We start from the raw sequence: 19,859 nt of genomic DNA, 5'->3' as shown, positions 1-19,859 counted from the left end.
TAAGGGTTGGGGCTTTAGTACTTAACATGTATAACTACACTTATGCTTCTTAGTTTTAGCAAGGTGTCAAGGATGTTCCTGAGTTACAGATTCTGTTTTATTCTACCTAAAAAATTTAACTTCATGAATTTTGCACAGGTAACCCAAGTCTCTTCACACTACTTCCACTGAGCCTTATATCATCAATTCCTAAACTTTTGAGTTTAAAATAGTTCTCATATTGTTATTGCTGCTTTGAGTTTTTGTTATTTATTACTCATATATTTATGTTCTTATCTAAAAAATTATATTGCTGCTGCACCTTCCTTATATTCCTATATTTGTTAGTATGCATCATAAAAATTATCTTTGCTGAAGTTTTAGTGAGGGTTTTCAGATCTATCACTTTTAGCTAGAAGGCCTTATATTGTCATTTAATTCTCAAAATATCGTGAGAAGTAAAGACTGGTGTTCCCAGTTACAGATGAGAAACAAAGATATAGATCATATAGCTAGTGAGTATCTACACACAATTCAAACCTGACTTCTCAGTCCAAATCCATTCCTAATCTCATGAAGCCTTCTTTAGATAGAAAATGAATCTTCTTAATGATGAACTTTCTAAGGTATTGTAATACTTCTTTGAAACTTTGACAGGATTATTGACTATCTCCAAAATATAGAAATTTTCCTATGTAGCAAGTAGGTCGATATCCAATACAGATGGGCGGAGATTTTTTTTTTTTTTTCATGGAGCAAGGGACAATACAGATTAAAAAAAAAAAAAAAAGAAGGAAAGAAAAGGTTGCCATGGGCTTCCTCTCCCAGAACAATTACTGTTGCCCACTTTCTTTGTGAAGTTATTTATTTATTTATTTAATTTTTTAAAGATCTTATTTATTTATGTGTCAGAGAGAGAGAGCACACAAGCAGAAGCAGCTGCAGGCAGAGGGAGAAGCAGGCTCCCCACTGAGCAAGAAGCCCAATGTGGGACAATCCCAGGACCCTGGGATCATGACCTGAGCCAAAGGCAGACTTAACCGAGTGAGCCACCCTTGTGTCCCTCTTTGTGAAGTTTAGCTCAGGAATCTAAGTGTTTTCCTCCTCCTTTCTTGTGGCTATACAAAGAAACAGCAGGTGGGGAACTGGGTGTAATGAGTGCCTTGCTTTCATTTTTGAAGATAAAAGTTTTGCTGGGTATAGACTTCCATGGTGGAACTTACTTTCTTTCAGTACTTTGAGGACATCATTACACTTGTATTAGTCAGCCTGGGCTGCCATAACAAAATAGCACAGATTAGATGCTTAAACAACAGAAATTTATTTTCTCACAATTCTGGAGGCTAGAAGTCTGAGAACAAAGTGCCAGCCAGTTTAATCTCTCAGATGCCTTTCCTTGGCTTGCAGATGGCCACCTTTTCACTGCATCTACACTTACCCTTTTCTCTGTGAGAATACACTCTTGATGTCTCTTCCTCTTTTGATAAGTATACCAGTCCTATAAGATTAGGGACCCACTCACCTGACCTCATTTAACCTTAATTATCTCCTTAAAAGCCTTATCTCCAAGTATAATCAGAGGCTTAGGTCTTTCAACCCCTGAACTTGGGGAGGGGCACAACACAACTGTGGGGCACAACAATGGTCTTCTGGGTTTCATTGTTTCTATTTAGAAACCAGCTTAATTATTCATTATGATTGCTCCTTTGAATAATAATAAATATTTTTCTTTGGCTCCTTAAAGAAATGTTCTCTCTCTCTCTCTCTCTCTCTCTCTCCTTCTTTTTTTTTTTTTTTTTTTAGCAATTTTTACTATGATGTGCTGCAGTGTGGTTTTCTTTGTATGTATATATGTTCTGAGGTTCATGGAGTTTCTTAAATCCACAACTTGAAGTTTTTCATCACTTTCAGTAAATTCTCAACCATTAACTTTTCAGATATTACTTCTACACCATTCTCTCTCACCACGGCTTCTTGGACTATAATTACACGTGTATGAAACATTTTTGATGTATTTCACATGTCTCTTCTCTTTTCCCTATTTTCCATTCTCTTTCATTTCATGCTTCTATTCAGATATTTCTATCAGAGCTATTTTCCCTTCTAGCAGCTCTCTTCTCAGTTTTGATTAATCGGTAGTTCAATCTAATTAGTGAGTTCTTAATTTCAGTTGTTGTGATTTTAAGTTATAGACTTTCCTCTTAAATATTTTTATAGGTTTAATATCTATTGAAATTCTCAATTTCTTCCATATCCCTAAAGTTATTATGTATATTTCTTTAAAAATCTCCATTATCTGAAATCTTGTTGGGTCTATTTTTGTCTATTATTATTCAATTATGATGTCTCATATTCTTCTATACCTATTTTTTTAATTGTGTGCCAAATATTGCATAGGAAGAAATGTAGAGATAAATTGAAGTGTGAGTTGATGCTATCTATTTTTGGAGATGGCTTATGTTTGTTTCTGGCAAGAGGCTAGTAGAAAGTCTATTTGCAACTCACCTATACTGATGACATTATCAAAAGCTTTGCTAGCTTCTCAGCTCTATGTATTTCTTTCTTTTTTTTTTAAGATTTTTACTTATTTATTTGACAGAGAGAGATCACAAGTAGGCAGAGAGAGAGGAAAGGAAGCAGGCTCCCTGCTGAGCAGAGAGCCCAATGCGGGGCTCAATCTCAGGACCCCGGGATCATGACCTGAGCCGAAGGCAGACGCTTAACCCACTGAGCCACCCAGGCACCCCATATGTATTTCTTTCTTGACTTACAATTCTTTACTTCCTTGTTAGTTCTCCAATGACTTCAATTTGATTCTTTAAAAATAATTTTTCCACTTTTTAAGTTATTCTCTTCAAGAGGATTGGTTTGGATTTTATAGTTTCCTAATACTAGAAGTGAAAGTCCTCTTGTATTTTTTGAATGGAAAATACTAACATTTCATAGCCTATATATATATATATCATAGTTCATTTCAAAGAACTCTACGAGCTCTTTGAGAACTCCCTTCCCATTTTTTTTTATTTCCTTGAAGATTTTATCTATTTATTTATTTTAGATAGATAGAACAGGAATGCTGGCAAGCAGAATGGGGGAGGGAGGGAGTGACAAGCAGACTCCCTGCAGAGACCAAGCAGGACCTGGGGCTTTATCTCACAACCCTGAGATCATGCCCTGAACAGAAATTAAGAGTCCAAGGCCTAACCAACTAAGCCAACCAGGCACCTATCCCATTTTTTAATTATATATGCAATATCTATCTATCTGTCTATCTATCTATATAGTGTGCAAATATTGCATAGGAAGAAATGTAGAGATCATTTGAGATATATATATATATATATATATATATATAGTATATACACACACACGAAGCATATATAAGGTGTATACATACATGTAAATGATATATACATTAGATATGTGTGTGTCTATACACACACACACACACACACACACACCCCAACCAACACACACACTGTAGAATATAGAATAAATATTCTCTTTTGGCTGAATTTGGGGGGAAGCAGAAAATAGAAACCATTCATAACTAATTGAATAAAGAAGAATTTAATCAGCTTCTCTCTGACCCTGGACTACTACTTCCTGAATCCACCTTATCCATAAGGTAATTATGGTAATTTTGAAAAATTTAATAATAATTTTTTTAAAATTACATAATTTTTAAATCTTTAAAGTTTGTTTCATGCTCTACTGAACTGAATTCCTAATCAGATTTTTTTCCATAGAAATTAAAATAATTCTGAATCTTATATTTAAAAATAGCATGATAGTATCTAGAATACATTTAGGGAGTTTTAATTACAAGCATGTCACATACACATATTTTCTTTTTTATTGAAATATTTATTGACTACCAAATATATACTTGGCTCTATTCTAAGTGCTGAGGATAATACTGTGAAATGTCTGCCTGACATAGTTCTCCCTTCATGGAATTTACATTCTATTAGTGGAAAAACAACATATAAGTAACTTTTTTTCAAAGATTTTATTTATTTATTTGATGTTGGGAGGAGAGGGAAAAACAGACTTCCCACTAAGCAGAGAGCCTGATGCAGGGCTTGATCCCAGGACCCTGAGATCATGACCTGAACCAAAGGTAGATGCTTAACCAAGTGAGCTACCCAGGTACACTATATGTAACAGTTTAAATTAATAAATAGGACAATAGCATATAAATGCCTTAAATGGAGCAGGTGCTGTGTGAGAGAGTAACTGGGTAGAGAGGAAAAGGCTACTTAGGCAGTGTTGTAAGAGAAAGCTCTCTTATGGGAGTGAAAACATAAACTAAACAATGAGAGAGTCATTTGTGCAAAGTGTGGAGGGCAGAGTTTCCAGGCAAAACAATGAAATACAAAAGCTTCAAAGGAAAGAGTTTCTTATCATATTTGAGGAACTGAATAAGGGTCTGACATTTACAGTCAGGTGGGCCATGATATGGAAGATAGCTTTTGTTCTAAGAGCAATGAGAGGTCATGGAAAGATTTTAGATGCTTAGTTATATAAAAAGCTACATATTAAATTTTTTAAAAGTAGGTTAAAATTGATCTACAATTATCTCCAAGTTGGGCCTCCCACCTACTTTTCAATTTTATTTTATTGCTTTTGACTTTCCCCAAATCCTCTTCTATTAGTCATCTTAAGAAATTTTTTTAAAAGTTCATACAAAAATTAGACAAGATATTTCTAGCTAATCTTTATTTGTAAGTAAGTGCAGAAAGATTTTCACTTTTTTAATAAGAATAAAGTTAAAAGTTTTATTTTCTACCTCAAAATGTTGTTGTGAGGATTTCATTACTTCTTGTAGATAAAGCACATAGAATAATGCCTCATATAAGCAGTAAGTGATAAGCAAAAGTAAAGAGGCTATTATATCATACTACATTTTACTATATGATAGATAAAATTTTATTCAGGATACTGTGGGAACATAAAGGGTGGTGTTCTAAGCTGAAATCAAAAAAAGTTTTCTTGGGGCGCCTGCGTGGCTCAGTGGGTTAAGGCGTTGCCTTCGGCTCAGGTCATGATCTCAGAGTCCTGGGATCGAGTCCTGCATCAGGCTCTCTGCTCAGCAGGGAGCCTGCTTCCCCCCCGCCCGCCTACCTCTCTGTCTACTTGTGATCTCTCTCTGTCAAATCAATAAATAAAATCTTAAAAAAAAAGTTTTCTTAAAATATTAATGTTTGAAACCCACTGCAAATATCATTCTCAATGGAGAAAAACTGAGAGCTTTTCTGCTAAGGTCAGGAACACGGCAGGGATGTCCATTATCACCACTGCTCTTCAACATAGTACTAGAAGTCCTAGTCTCAGCAATCAGACAACAAAAAGAAATTAAATGCATCCAAATCAGCAAAGAAGAAGTCAAACTATCACTTTTTTCAGATGATATGATACTATATGTGGAAAACCCAAAAGACTCCACTCCAAATCTGCTATAACTTGTACAGGAATTCAGTGAAGTGTCAGGATATAAAATCAATGCACAGAAATCAGTTGCATTTCTTTACACCAACAACAAGACAGAAGAAAGAGAAATTAAGGAGTCAATCCCAAAACTATAAGATACCTAGTAATAAACCTAACCAAAGAGGCAAAGAATCTATACTCAGAAAACTATAAAGTACTCATGAAAGAAATTGAGGAAGACACAAAGAAATGGAAAAATGTTCCATGCTCATGGATTGGAAGAACAACTATTGTGAAAATGTCTATGCTACCTAAAGCAATCTACACATTTAATGCAATCCCTATCAAAATACCATCCACTTTTTCCAAAGAAATGGAACAAATAATCCTAAAATTTATATGGAACCAGAAAAGACCTCGAATAGCCAAAGGAATATTGAAAAAGAAAGCCAAAGGTGGCAGCATCACAATTCCGGACTTCAAGTTCTATTACAAAGCTGTCATCATCAAGACAGTATGGTCCTAGCACAAAAACAGTCACATAGATCAATGGAACAGAATAGAGAGCCCAGAAATAGACCCTCAACTCTATGGTCCACTAATCTTCGACAAAGCAGGAAAGAATGCCCAATGGAAAAATGACAGCCTCTTCAACAAATGGTGTTGGGAAAATTGCAATTGCACTACTGGGTATTTACCCTAAGGATACAAACGTAGTGATCCGAAGGGGCACGTGCACCCGAATGTTTATAGCAGCAATGTCCACAATAGCCAAACTATGGAAAGAACCTAGATGTCCATCAACAGATGAATGGATAAAGAAGATGTGGTATACACACACACACACACTATATATATATATATATATATATATATATATATATATACACACACATACAATGGAATACTATGCAGCCATCAAAAGAAATTAAATCTTGCCATTTGCAACAACGTGGATGGAACTAGAGGGTATTATGCTTAGCAAAATAAGTCAATTGGAGAAAGACAACTATCATATGATCTCCCTGATATGAGGAAGTGGAGATGCAACATGGGAGTTTTGGGGGTAGGAAGGGAGGGAGACAAACCCTAAGAGACTCTTATTCTCACAAAACAAACTGAGAGCTGCCGGGGGGAGGTGGGTAGGGAGAGGGTGGTGGGGTTATGGACATTGGGGGAGGGTATGTGCTATGGTGAGTACTGTGAAGTGTGTACACCAGTGATTCACAGACCTGTACCCCTGGGGCTAATAATACATTATATGTTAATTTAAAGAAAGAAAAAGAAAGAAAGAAAGAAAGAAAGAAAGAAAGAAAGAAAGAAAGAAAGAAAGAGAAAGAAAGAAAGAAAGAAAGAAAGAAAGAAAGAAAGAAAGAAAGAAAGAAAGAAATGTAAAACGCCTAAGAACCATTGATTGGTCATATTTGAGCATCACTAATACATGCTATTAAAGTGAAAAAAAAAGACTAATGTTCGAGATGATAAGAATTAACCAGGTGAAGAGATTTCCTGCAATGCACAGGACAGTGAATGTAGCTCATCAAAGGAAGCAGCACATTCAAGAACATTATATAAGCATCCTGCAGTTCCACCTATATTTGAAGCTATTTAAAGGTCCTTTATGTTTTTATTCATCAAAAAAGTTTATAAAGCATCAATTATACATTAGGTATTATCCTAAGGGCCATGAATACTACAGAGCTTCAAATTTAGCAGGAAAATAGTAATTCAAAGAATAGTCACTGTTGCAAACTGAGATATTCATAAACAGATCAGATTTTATGAATATTCATACCCTTTCCTACTTTGACCAATATTGAGTCTTGCTCAGTAGAAATAAGATTGCAAGCATCTCTTCTTTAGAGCATGACTTTCAGGTATTCTTTGGTTGCTTGCATTTATTCCACCATTCTTAATGTTTAATCACATTGGCACTTTTAGCAAGTACTCTATACAGGGTTGGAAATACAAGACCTACTTTCAAACAATCTACATCATGTGACTCTGCCCTAAGCTAGTATTAAAAGGAAGAAAGCTGGAGAAGAAAATGCTTGTAATCATACAATAAAAAATGCCACAAAGGAAGATGGATTAGAAATGCTCTGAAGTAAAAATTATAGAAGTTAAAGGCTTTTAATGTCTTCAATACTCAAAAATTTAATACAAAAATATTTGAACATCTATGATGTAAAAGGACATCTGGTATGTGTAAATCTTCAGTTTTATAAGAGGAGAAATAGAAAGCATGCTAGTGATGACAGCATCAGATGGGGAATTAAGAAAACCCAATAATAAAATCAAGTAAAATGTCCCAGGGAATGGAGGACCTAAGACAAAATTTGCCTTTCTGAGAAAGTTGTTGGTCCAGATCTAATTCTTTTCCTGACTTGTATACCTTCTTTCCTTGGCTAAAGTCCAAGTCTGAATTTGGTATTGGTTTAAAAGTAGCAAATTTTAAAATTTCAGCAGATTAGGGAAAGAAATCATTTAATTTATTGTAAATAAGAAGAGTAAATGAAGCAAAAATATGTTTATTTTGGGGCTACTTGGAGATGTCCTCATCCATCTGAAAATTAAAATAGGTGATTTATAAAAGTATGATCACCCTTAGAGCCTAATAGATTTGGTCCTTAACAATGCTGAGTTATCATAATAACATTAAAATAATATTAGGTAAGACAGGAGCTAATTACAAGGCACAAATCAGATATATATCACCATGTTGGTACTAAACTGTTTCTTAATTTATATTAATACAAGCTATGAGAAACCACTAAAGGACAAAATTGAGTATTTGTTTCCCAGAGTTTTACCTAATTTAATAATTAGTCTTTATTTTTTTCCTAAATATTTTGATTCTAAGTTTGTATATACATTTCAGGGTTATCCAAGAACCTTCGCCCTTCAGTGTCTGCATCTTATTTGATTTTCGCTAGCACTATTTTGATAAAGAGATTATCTCCATTCCCTTCCAGCCACTTACTCTCTGTATGACCTTGGGCAAATCACTTCTCAAACTCTAAAAGCCAGTTTCCTCATATTGACAGTTTTAATACATTCTTCAGAGTTTTTGAGAAGATTGAATCAGAGAATTTAAGTAAAACTCTTAGCACAGTACTTAGCAAGAAATACAATCTTACCAATCACAAACAAGACAAAAAAAATAAAGTTATACTTTTAAAATGACTGTTCCCTATGATTACAAGTTTTGAGCATTTACCTATGTATTTATACTGTGGATTCAAACATTTCACAAGTAGGAACTCATGTAATCTCCAACAACCAGGTACTATTAGTATCCAATTTTACATGTGAAAAACAATTCTAAACAGGGAAGTTAAATAATGTCCTCAAGGCCAGAAACCAATAAATGGTGGAACCAAGATTCAGACTGTGTTAGACTAACTCAGGAATCTAGACTTACATCCATTAAGCTAGGCTTCTTTTTATACCAGTGATAGCTATAGAAGAGTGATGTCAGGTTCTAAATTGAGCATTTTAACATAGAAAAGGAAACTTGTTGGGATATCTTTAAGGTAATAATCAGGAACATGTTTCAAATTCTAAGGTAGGATCAGATATCGAAACCTAACTAGAGATTATGGGTGATACAGAGTAAACCAAAACAGTTATCCAACATTTAATAAATTATAAATAAACAAATAAATCAAGTAAATCAATGCTGAATCTGTAAAACTCTCACGCTCTTAGTCATGTCTCACAGGAATAACTGACTGATACCTAACACCCAGCACATGTCTGATGTTACCTGGGGAACAGTTGTTGTCAAAAGTTCCCCAGACTTCATTAGGCTAAAGCTCTAAATTTGGCAGCTAGACAAAAATTGTCAATATTTCATGAATGTTGTAAAATATTCAAAATTAGTTGTACAGTTTAGAGTTTAAATAAGACCAACTAATAAAAATTTTACAGTAAGCTTTATTTCTTCTTCATAAATAATTATAAATTATATAATTTAAGTGAACAAACAGAAAAATATGGACAAAAATTATAGTATTAATTACTATCACCTAAGATTATTAACAAGGATAGAATTACAATTAAGATGGAAATGATTAATCTGTTGAATTAAACTTAAAAAATATATTCACAGAGCTAGAAAAAAGAATCCTAAAATGTGTATGGCACCACAAAAAATGCTGAATAGCCAAAACAATCTTGGAAAAGAAAGATAAAGCTGAAGGTATCACAATTCTGGACTTTGAGCTATATTACAAAGCTGTAGTCATCAAGATAGTATGGTACTAGCATGAAAACAGAACAGACACATAGACCAATAGTACAGAAAAGGAAACCTAGAAATGGACCCACAACTATACAGTCAAATAATCTTCGACAAAGCAGGACAGGATATCCAGTGGAAAAAAGACAACCTCTTCAAAAAATGGGGTTGGGAAAACTGGACAGCAAAATCCAGAAGAATGAAATTGGACTACTTTTTCACACCATATACAAAAATAAATTCACAACGGATGAAAGACCTAAATGCAAGACAGGAAACCATCAAAATCTGAGAGGAGAACACAGGCACTGACATCTTTGACATTGGCCATAGCAACCTCTTACTTAACAAGTCTCTTGAAGCAAGGGAAACAAAAGCAAAAATAAACTATTGGGACTTCATCAAAATAAAAAGTTTCTGCACAGTGAAGGAAACAACCAACAAAACTTAAAAAAACAACCTATGAATGGAAGAAGATATTTGCAAATGCATATCTGATAAAGGGTTAGTGCCCCAAATCTCTATGGTGCACCTTGGTGGCCTAGTCGGTTAAGCGTCTGCCTTCAGCTCCAGTCATAATCCTGGATCCTGGGATCCAGCACCAAGTGGAGCCCCACATGGACTCCTGGATCAGCAGGGAGTATGCTTCTCCCTCTCCATCTGCCCCTGCCCCCACCGGGCTCATGCCTGTGCTTTCACTCTCTCACTCTCATTTAAAAAAAAAAAAAAATCTATAAAGAACCTTATCAAACAACACCTAAAAAAACGAATAATCCAGTTAAGAAATGGGCAGAAGACATGAATCGATATTTTTTCCAAAGAAGACAAACAGTTGGCCAACAGACACACAAAAAGATGCTCAACATCACTCATCGTCAGGGAAATACAAATCAAAACCATGATGAGATACCACCTCACACTTGTCAGAATGGCTAAAATTAATAACACAGGAAACAACAGATGTTGGTGAGGATGGGGAGAAAAGGGAACCCTTTTACACATCTGGTGGGACTCCAAACTGGTGCAGCCACTGTGGAAAAGAGTATGGAGATTCCTCAAAAATTTAAAAATAGAACTACCTTATGACCCAGCAATTGCACTACTAGGTATTTATTCAAAGGATACAAAAATATTGATTCGAAGGGACACATGCACCTCAATGTCTATAGCAACATTATCAACAATAGCCAAGTTGTGGGAAGACCCCAAGTGTCCATCAACTGATGAATGAATAAAGAAGATGTGATATATATACAATGGATTATTAACTCCGTCATCAGAAAGAAGGAATTCTTGCCAATTTGCAACTAGGTGGATGGAGCTAGGGTATATTATGCTAAGCAAAACAAGTCAGTCAGAGAAAGACAAATAGCATATGATTTCACTCATATGTGGAATTTAAGAAACAAAACAGATGAACATAGGGAAAGTGTGGGGGAAGAGAGGAAAGCAAACCGTAAGAGATTTAACTAGAGAGAACAAACTGAGTGTTGCTGGAGGGAGGTGGGTGTGATGGGGTAAATGGGTGATGAGTATTAAGGCGGGAACTTGTGATGAGCACTAGGTATTACATGTAAGTGATGAATCACTAAATTCTACTCCTGAAACCAATATTATGCTATATGTTAACTAAAATTAAATAAAAACTTGAAACAGAATGAAAGGAGGATATTTTGTAAGGCATGCTCTATTAAAAGGGAATAATTCTTAACCTTACATCATTTAATATAATTTGATATTTCATTAAGTATTCCTTAAATTTAAGTGCTTTTTTTTTTTTGGCCTACTAGAGGATATGCACCATACTTTTTGTTCTGCTGGTGACATTCAGAAAAAAAGCAGCAATAATAAGTAAAGAATTTTAGTACTGTTTATAAGACAAATCATGGAAACTCCTATAGATAATATTGCAAAGTAGAGAAGAAAGGATTTTTAAGTTCAGCTTTTATTTTTTTAAGTTCAGCTTTTAAAAAATCAGATACTGTTATTATAAAATAGGAATAGAGAAAAATAGTCAAATAATACTATCATCTAATCTCAACAAAACAAAAGGAAATAAATAATACAATATTGCTGGCATGCCATTGTGCTGAGATACTGTTCCACATAGACTCATTCAGTCTACGATTATCGTTCAGTCTAAACCTGCAATGAAGCTTAAATCTAATCTCCCTCACTTTGGCGGGAGGGAGGGTAAGATGTCCAGCTATTAATTTTACTTGAATTTTTTAAGGAAAAAGTCCCTCCAATACTCTAAAATGAAATTGTGGTGATAGTTGTATAATTGCAAATATATTGAAATGGATTGTACTCTAAAATTATGTAAAATGTGCATTTTATATAATTGATATTGTATCTCAAAAGACCTTATTTTAAAATGTACCCTCTACTGGGAAACTCGAGTGAATCAGGCTACTAATGTGGAATATGACTGGCTTTCCTGGCCAGTTAGGAAATATTGTGAATCTAGGAGGCTTGTGAGCCACAGCAGCAGCTAAAGATACCATGGGATTCAACCTGGCCAGCAATGATCAAATAACCTTTGCCTCACTCTTTCCTCTTCAAAAAAAAAAAAAAAAAAAAAGACAGAAATAAACATACTGGTTGAAGAAAAAAAGTTCTTCTGTGTACAACTGTTTTTGCCAAGCCCATTCCTTCAAAAACAACAACAACAAACCAACAACCCTGAAAATAACTATCAGTCACTAGAATATCTGGTATACACATAATGACCATTAAATGAAATTAATGAAATGCCAAATGTACTTGAGGTTTCAAAAAAAAAAAAAAAGTAAACTAAACACATTTCATACGGAGAAAAGTAAATAAAAAACATACAACTTCGTATTATGAAGTACAGATAGAAATGTTCCATGTTCTACAGACCACTTTCTATTGCTATTTGAACTATTCTTCATATATTTTATATTAGTACACAAATCTGTAAATAAACCATACATTCATATATACTATTTTAAATGATAACATGTCTTCACATTTCACAGAACAAGAGATAATGCAGTCGAATATGCTGGGATAGATTTCTCCCTTCTGATTCTGAGATGCATGCTAATTTAAAGGGCAAAAAATGCCCTAGTTATTTTTCTTACTAGGCACTGCTTTCTAAAGTAAAAATGCTTTTATTTAACAGGTAATAGCTGTGCAATTATTATTGATTTAGTAGACTTACTGTTCTTTCTTTTATAGTGAAATGATGAAATTAAAATTATGAGATAATTGTTTAAAACCCAAGCTTTATCTTATATTGAAAACATATTTTAATCATATTAAAATACTAATTGACAAGTATTTTTTTGAAATATTAGTTTTTGACAACTTTAATGTCCACCAAAATTTTAAAATGTTTTTCCAAGGAAAAATTTTAATATTAAAAAAGAATGGTAGAACAAATCTCCATATACCATCATCTATTGATCCAACAGTTTCAATACTTTGCTACACTTGTTTTATTTATCCTTTATGTATATATTTATTGTAATACTTTGAAGAAAATTCTAGACCCCATGTCTCCTGCTGCTACATATTTAATAGGCATCTATAGAATCATATAAAATTGGTGTTAATCAATTTTTTCTTTAGTTTGAGACATTACTGAATAGAAATGTTAAAGTGTCTACTTGCAACCATGCTATAATAATGCATAAGATTTATTTAAAAAGTACAGAAGACAAAATATTAAAAATTCCAAGTGGTCCACTTCCATTCAAATATATTTTTCTTATTAGAAATTATAATCCAAAAGTATAGATAAAATGATGGACATTTTAACATTAAAGAAAAAGCAATGGCAAACGTATGTCATGTTTATTTCTCTGATACATTTAATAATTTGTTTGATAATATAAGTCCGTAATTCTTCCAAATGCTGAAATCAGAAATATAATCTTTTATTTTTTTTAATTAACATATAATGTATTATTTGTTTTAGGGGTACAGGTCTGTGAATCATCAGTCTTACACAATTCACAGCACTCACCATGGCACATACCCTCCCCAATGTCCATCACGCAGCCACCGCAACCCTCTCATCCCCCTCCACTCCAGCAACCCTCAGCTGGTTTCCTGAGATTAAGAGTCTCTTATGGTTTGTCTCCCTCTCTGGTTTCATCCTGTTTCATTTTTTCCTGTCTTTCCCCATGATCCTGATCCTCTGCTTTGTTTCTCAAATTCCACATATCAGCAAGATCGTATGAAAATTGTCTTTCTCTGATTGACTTATTTCGCTTAGCATAATATCCTCTAGTTCCATCCATGTTGTAGTAAAAGGCAATAGTTCATTTTTGATGGCTGAATAATATTCTATTGTATATGTATACACCACATCTTCTTTATCCATTCATCTGTCGATGGATATCTGGGCTCTTTCCATAGTTTGGCTATTGTGGACAATGCTGCTATAAACATTGGGGTGCACATGCCCCTTTGGATCACTACATTTGTATCTTTGGACATAATACCCAGTAGTGCAATTGCTGAGTCATAGGGTAGCTCTATTTTCAACTTTTTGAGGAAGCCCCATACTGTTTTCTAGAGTGGCTGCACCAGCTTGCATTCCCACCAACAGCATAGGCGGGTTCCCCTTTCTTCTCATCCTCGCCAACATCTGTTGTTTCCTGACTGGTTAATTTTAGCCATTCTGACTGGTGTAACGTGGTACCTCGTTGTGGTTTTGTTTGTATTTCCCTGATGCCGAGTGATGTTGAGCACTTTTTCTTATGTCTGTTGGCCTTGGATGTCTTCTTTTTCAGAAATGTCTGTTTATGTCTTCTGCTCATTTCTTGATTGGATTATTTCTTCTTTGGATCTTGAGTTTGATACGTTCTTTATAGATTTTTGGATACTACCCTTTTATCTGATACATCATTTGCAAATATCTTCTCCCATTCTGTCAGTTGTCTTTTGGTTTTGTTGACTGTTTGCTTTGCTGTGCAAAAGCTTTTGATCTTAATGAAGTTCCAGTAGTTCATTTTTGCCCTTGCTACCCTTGCTTTGGCGATGTATGTAGGATGAAGTTGCTGTGGCTAAGGTCAAAGAGGTTGCTGCCTGGGTTCCGCTCAAGGATTTTGATGGATTTCTGTCTCACATTGAGGTCTTTCATCTATTTTGAGTCTATTTCTGTGTGTGGTGTAAGGAAATGGTCCAGTTTCATTCTTCTGCATGTAGCTGTTTTCCAACATCATTTGTTGAAGAAACTGTCTTTTTGCCAGTGGACATTTTTTCCTGCTTTGTTGAAGATTAGTTGACCATAGAGTTGAGGGTCCATTTCTGGGCTCTCTATTCTGTTCCATTGATCTATGTGGCTGTTTTTGTGCCAGTACCATACCATCTTGATGATTACAGCTTTATTGGGTTGAAGTCTGGAATTGTGATGCCAGCAGCGTTGCTTTTCTTTTTCAATATTCCTTTGGCTATTTGGGGTCTTTTCTGGTTCCATATAAATTTTAGGATTATTTGTTCCATTTCTTTGGAAAAAGTTGATGGTATTTTGATAGGGATTGCATTAAATTGTAGATTGCTCTAGATAGTATAGACATTTTCACAGTATTTGTTCTTCCAATCCATGAGCATGGAATGTTTTTCATTTCTTTGTGTCTTCCTCAATTTCCTTCATGAGTACTCTGTAGTTTTCTGAGTACAGATTCTTTGTCTCTTTGGTTAGATTTATTCCTAGATATCTTATGGTTTGGGGTGCCATTATAATAGGATCAACTGTTTAATTTCTCTTCCTTCTATCTTGTTTTTGGTGTACAGAAATGCAACTTATTTCTGTGCATTGATTTTGTGTCCTGACACTTCACTGAATTCTTGTATGAGTTCTAGAAGTTTTGGGTGGAGTCTTTTGGGTTTTCCACATAAAGTATTCTATCATCTGCAAAGAGTGAGAGTTTGACTTCTTCTTTGCCAAATCAGATGCATTTTATTTCTTTTTGTTGTCTGATTGCTAAGGCTAGAACTTCTAGTACTATGCTGAATAGCAGTGATGATAGTGGGCAGCACTGCCATGTTCCTAACCTTAGGGTAAAAGCCCTCATTTTTTCTGCATTGAGAATGATATTCACTATGGGTTTTTCATAAATGGCTTTGATGATATTGATGTACAAGGCTGTACTTTCTCAAATGCTTTTTCTGCATCTATTGAGAGTATCATATGGCTCTTTTCCTTTTTTTTTTTTTTTTATTATTGTAGTGTATGACACAGATGTGCAGATATTGAGCCAACCTTGTAGCCCAGGAATAAATTCCACTTGATTGTGGTGAATAATCCCTTTAATGTACTGTTGGATCCTATTAGCTAGTATTTTGGTGAGAATTTTTGCTTCTGTGTTCATCAGGGATATTGGCCTGTAATTCTCCTTTTTGTTGGGGTCTTTGGTTTTGTGATCAAGGTAATTTTGGCCCCATAAAATGAGTTTGGAAGTTTTCCTTCCATTTCTATTTTTTGGAAAAGAAAAAGTATTAATTTTTCTTTAAATGTTTGGCAGAATTACCCTGGGAAGCCATCTGGCCCTGGGCTCTTGTTTGTTGGGAGATTTTTGACTACTGCTTCAATTTCCTTGCCGGTTATGAGTTTAATCTGCCCTTTTTTTTTTTTTTTAAAGATTTTATTTATTTATTTGAGAGAGAGACAGTGAGAGAGAGCATGAGCAAGGAGAAGGTCAGAGAGAGAAGCAGACTCCTGCGGAGCCGGGAGCCCAATGCGGGACTCGATTCCGGGACTCCAGGATCATGACCTGAGCCGAAGGCAGTCGTCCAACCAACTGAGCCACCCAGGCGTCCCTAATCTGCCCTTTTGATGTGTAAATCCTTTGCCCCAAAAGTGAGTAGGACAAGCTTCAAATATAGTAAAGTATTTAAAATTTGAGTTTAATTTATAATATATAATGCAATTTGTGCATATTGGCAGTGAAGTAAATATATTAGACTATCCTTTCCACGTGGGTTCATGTCTACTGATATAGGCTAATATTATCAGTAAGTATAAAATTTAAATAAAATTAGTTATATGATGAAACAGCTTTATAAGACTTTCATATAAAAATGTAAGAAATTTAAAATTATATATGCACTGATACAAATACTAAACTACCATGTGAATGAATCAATACACTAAATTAGTATTTTAGCTCCAAGAACTGCATTTTGACTTTTATTAATTATATTTTATGTATAATTTTTTTCATGTGTACTTTAGGACTATTGAAGATTTTAAAATTTTATTTTTTTTTAAAGATTTTATTTATTTGACAGAGAAAGAGAGAGATCACAAGTAGGCAGAGAGGCAGGTGGGAAGAGGGGGAGGCAGGCTCCCTGCTGAGCAGAGAACCTGATGTGGGGCTTGATCCCAGGACCCTGAGATCATGACCTGAACCAAAGGCAGAGGCTTAACCCACTGAGGTGCCCCCCCCAAAATTTTATTTTAAATATAATTTTCCATCTTCATCTTTTTCTCCTACAAATCTCTTTATTTATTTACTTGTTTTGAGATTTTATTTATTTATTTATTTGTCAGAGAGAGAGCGAGATCATTAGGCAGAGTGGCAGGCAGAGGCAGAGGGAGAAGCAGACTCCCCAATGAGCAAGAAGCCCGATGTAGAACTCGATCCCAGGACCCTGGGATCATGACCTGAGCCAAAGGCAGTCGATTAACTGATTGAGCCACCCAGGTATCCCATATTTTTTTAAAGCCTTTTGTTTTAATCCCAGTTAGTAAAAATACAGTGTTACATTAGTTTCAGGTGTATAATATTGTGATTCAACAATTCCATACTCCACTTTCATCTAAAACCTTTCTACAGATCTATGATTAAACCATACCTTCAAAGCAACCATCTCTTCTGGGTTGTGCCATCTTTGGTGATTTTGTAACAGAAACTTTATTTTCATTGTTTTTTAATAATGCTAGGCAAACCATGGGATCTAGACAAAAAGCAAGATAAGACAAAAGTTCAGCTCTGGCTAATTCCTTCTCTGAAGTGGCTATAATTTTTTATGATACTAAATAGTAACAAACCATTCATATATTTTTGGTTATCTGATTAAGTACATAGCCAATACTTAATATAAAGCACAGAAATACTTGTAATGTGAAAAAATTATAATAAAATTTTCTAGTTATGGCATCATTTTTTATTTGAGGAATTGTTTTACTATTTATTGTTATAGCTCCTTTCTTTAATTCTTAAATATATCTGCTGGAATAAAGAAAAATTTCCATAAATGCATAGTAGGTAAAAGGCATTATTACAGGAAAAATCATATACTCTACTTTTATTTCCTCTGCATATGAGGAGCTGGGATATAGAAGATGTAAGCAAGACATATGATAAGACAAGAAATAGAAAAAAGATCATTTCACTAATTCTACAAATAAATTAATGGTTTCTCTTTTGTCTTAATATCTTATATAACAAAGAAGTTGTTCTATATACATTTTATAGCCAAGAGCATTCTAAATCTATTAATTTTATGAAATTAATAGGATGATTGTAAACACAGAGCCCTATGATTTATTGGTAATGGGGGATTGGTGCAGTTGCAGTTTTTGTTTGTTGAAGAACTGTAAGAAAAGAAAATAGTGATTTAAGTAACAGGGGATAGAAGAAAAAGTGGAAAGTTATGCATTTAAAGTAGGTTAACATAAAACCACTAGTTAAGGCAACATACATTTTCTTAATAACTTACATTATCTTGCAAAAGGAGACTTTAAGAATCTTTGCTTAACTAGTATCTAATGCAATATATAATTGAATATGTTAAATGGAAAATTATAATTTAAATAGTATAAAGTCCAAATTACATATTTTAATTAAATGCTAAGGCAGTATATTTTTAGAATGTTAATTAGAAAAACAGAATAGTAATCGCAGAGTTATTTTTCAAGCATGTGGATACCTAATATTTCCATTAATCTAGCAACAATTTATCATTATTAAGCATGATTTACATGGTTCACAGAGATTATATTTCTCAAGATTAGGGAAAATATTTGTCAATTTTTGGGCATACCTCATAATTATATGTGACCAAAGGTATTTTAAGAGTTGGGTAGTTCTATATGAATTCAACATGACATCAATAAAAATAACAAATATTTTAAAGATTTTTTTTATTTATTCATTTGAGAGAGATACAGAGACAGAGAGAGCACAAGCAGGGGGAGAGGCAGAGGGAGAGGGAGAAGCAGACTCCCCACTGAGCTTTCCTCATTATTATCAAGATTAAATAATATATATAAAATATTTAGGAGAGTTATCTAGCTCGATTCACACAAAAAGATAATTTTATTCATCAGGGGCACATAAAGAGTGCTACATTTTCAATATCCTTTCATTCTAAAACATTGTGATTGCAACCTTAAATTTATTAAAACTTACAGTAATGTAAGTTGCAAAGGGATAATGATAAGAAGCAAGAAAAATAGTAATTCTAGATGGAGAAAAAAATCACTTGATTTTGATAGCCCCTGGAAATATCACTCTGAAATAAGATACTACTCTAACCCCCAAAAATATAAAGTCAAGTAGACATGTCAAGGGACAAGTTTATTGTAAAGAGTACAGCTTGTGGTAGTTTTTTCTTGCATTATAAAATCAGTTTTACACATTTAAATCTACTCCTTTGAGATCATCAATGGTAGGATGATGTTGCAGTTTTTAAAATCTTTTATATCCCAGTATGACTTGCTCAGTGTCTGGGAAATGGGTTTTAAATACATTTTTATAAAATATTTAAAGAAACCCATAAGGAAGCTGAGTTTCTATTACACATATGACTCTGTACTTCATTATCTCATTTAAGTAACATAATCTATATAGGCATTAGAATATTCTTAAAATTATTTCATCCCCTGTATAATCCCTTTTCAGTTTCTAGAGTCCTAATCTTAGCTCACTGGTTGATATTCTTGTTAACTTCATACCTAAAAACCTTATTATCCATTTTTGTATGTACAAGTACATACAAGTACAGTAGTGCTGTAAAATAAGTTATAAGTCAAGGCTGGATGACTAGATGTACTTCATCATTTTATTTATTTATTTATTCATTTATTTATTTATTTTTATTTTTTAGGAGGGGGAGGGACAGAAAGGGAGGGACAGAGGGAATCTTAAGCAGGTTCCATGTTGTGTGGAGCCCAAAGCGGGGCTTAATCTCACAACCCTGAAATCATGACCTGAGCTGA

General features: G+C 34.1%; 1 protein-coding gene across 4 annotated transcripts in view; it reads right to left on the bottom strand.

Annotated features, from left to right (window-relative positions):
• The window catches only part of LRRIQ1 (leucine rich repeats and IQ motif containing 1), a 210,511-nt gene that overhangs the window by 81,615 nt on the left and 109,037 nt on the right, over positions 1-19,859 (bottom strand). For all 4 annotated transcript variants that reach the window (XM_032874162.1, XM_032874163.1, XM_032874165.1 and 1 more), the window contains one exon: positions 17,492-17,593. In XM_032874162.1, the coding sequence (XP_032730053.1) occupies positions 17,492-17,593 (102 nt within the window). The remainder of the gene's footprint in view (positions 1-17,491; positions 17,594-19,859) is intronic.

The sequence above is a fragment of the Lontra canadensis genome, unplaced genomic scaffold, assembly GCF_010015895.1.
Source record: "Lontra canadensis isolate GAN:19392208 unplaced genomic scaffold, GSC_riverotter_1.0 scaffold52, whole genome shotgun sequence".
Lineage (NCBI taxonomy): Eukaryota > Metazoa > Chordata > Mammalia > Carnivora > Mustelidae > Lontra > Lontra canadensis.
The sequence above is the reverse complement of the archived record's forward strand: the minus strand, read 5'-3'. Positions and strand labels throughout refer to the sequence as shown.